Source organism: Sinocyclocheilus grahami, unplaced genomic scaffold (assembly GCF_001515645.1).
Source record: "Sinocyclocheilus grahami isolate Dianchi unplaced genomic scaffold, SAMN03320097.WGS_v1.1 scaffold11672.1, whole genome shotgun sequence".
Classification (NCBI taxonomy): domain Eukaryota; kingdom Metazoa; phylum Chordata; class Actinopteri; order Cypriniformes; family Cyprinidae; genus Sinocyclocheilus; species Sinocyclocheilus grahami.
In genome coordinates, this window is record NW_015513967.1 from 4,760 (window position 1) to 6,495 (window position 1,736).

The 1,736-nt window shown below is 35.8% G+C and overlaps 1 protein-coding gene across 1 annotated transcript in view; it reads left to right on the forward strand.

The window, feature by feature from the left end:
* LOC107578721 (intersectin-2-like) overlaps window positions 1–817 on the forward strand; it is a gene marked incomplete at its 5' end in the record, with an annotated part of 2,391 nt that extends 1,574 nt beyond the window's left edge. Inside the window, 4 exons of the mRNA XM_016264648.1 lie at window positions 8–145; window positions 238–359; window positions 560–642; window positions 729–817. Of these exons, the coding sequence (XP_016120134.1) occupies window positions 8–145; window positions 238–359; window positions 560–642; window positions 729–817 (432 nt within the window). The remainder of the gene's footprint in view (window positions 1–7; window positions 146–237; window positions 360–559; window positions 643–728) is intronic.
* Window positions 818–1,736: the final 919 nt, after the last annotated feature.

Sequence of the window (1,736 nt, forward strand, 5' to 3'; positions counted from 1 at the left end):
ACATAAGACCAAGAGCAGCAAGGAGCTTTGGGCCTTCCTGTTTAATGACTTCCTACTCCTCACCTACACCTCCAAACAGTTCTCATCTGGGCCTGACAAGCTCTTCAATCCCAACTCAAACGCACAGTACAAGATGTATAAAACGGTAAAGCAACATGACTGGTGTCCATCTGGAACTTGTTCTGTTAAACTCTCTGTAAAATGTCCCTATCTGACACTCTGTCTCTCTTATTCTAGCCAGTGTTTCTGAATGAGGTCTTGGTAAAAATGCCCTCTGACCCTTCCAGTGATGATCCGGTTTTTCACATCTCACACATTGATCGTGTTTACACTCTTAAGGCTGACACCATTAATGAGAGGTACACCTACTATACTAACATTCAAGCTAAAATGCTCAGATAAAGGCCTAAAGCTGCAATCATACACGCACATGAGCCACTGAACTTAAAGTAAAATAAAGGCTATAAATCATTCAGTTTAGAGTATAAAGCAAAAATACTCATTTATTACAGTGAGTATCTGTTGTACAACAGTATTGATAATTTTCTTGTTAAATTAGGACTACATGGGTACAGAAGATCAAGGCAGCATCTGACCACTTCATAGAGACTGAGAAGCTGAAAAGAGAGAAAGCATACCAAGGTTGGGATTAATTGATGACTATTAAGAGTCAAAGTCAATGTGATTGAATGTAGCTTTATTGATAAAAGCCTGTGTATGGTGTTTAGCTCGCTCGCAGAAGAACAGTGGAATCGGGCGACTGTTAGTAACGGTCCTGGAGGCGACAGAGTTGAAGCCCTGCAAACCAAACGGTTAGAAAAACTACACACAAACAATGTGGGCTCTATTCACACAAACACAGAGTTCCTTTATTAATCATTGGCCTCAGGGGTTATTATAGTTTTAATTTGTAAGTTTTTTTAAAAACTAATTTAAGTTTGTATTTTTCATTGTTTAATTATTTTTTTGTTTGTGTTTTCTAGTTTCAGTTTTTGTAGTTTTAGTTTTGTAATTTTAACAGGCATTATTTTCAAATTTTTAAAAATGGTGCTACATTTCACAGCACAATCTTATTATCTAGTGTCGTTTTTATTTTTAATGCAGATTAGTTGTAAAGGTTTCAAGTTTTAGAATATACCATGTATTAAAAAAATTAAAATATCTATAGTATGTTTTATTTTAATAAGTTTTGAAGTCAAATGTATTGCAGTTTCTTACAACCGAATGAGATTTACATCAAACTGAGTATTTTCATTATTTTAAGCATATACCTCACTAAACCTTAATATTTCTCAGAAATAAGACATGTAAATGTATTTTATATTTACATTTAGTCATTTAGCAGATGCTTTTATCCAATGCAAATTAAGATGGAAGAGATGTGTTTTTTAGCCAATTCTTGAAGATGGCTAAGGACTCAGCTGCTCAGATTGAGTTGGGCAGGTCATTCCACCAGTAGGGAACATTAAATGTAAAAGTCAGAGAAAGTGATTTTGTGCCTCTTTGGGATGGCATAACAAAGCGACATTCACTTGCAGAACACAAGCTTCTAGTGAGCACATAAGTCTGAAGTAATGAATTTAGGTAAATGGCTGCAGAGCCAGTGGTGGTTTTGTAGGCAAACATCAATGCCTTGAATTTTATGCGAGCAGCTATTGGTTGCCAGTGCAAATTGATAAACAGTGCTGCCACGTTCTGGATTCATTGTAAAGGTTTGATAGAACTGGCTGGAAGAC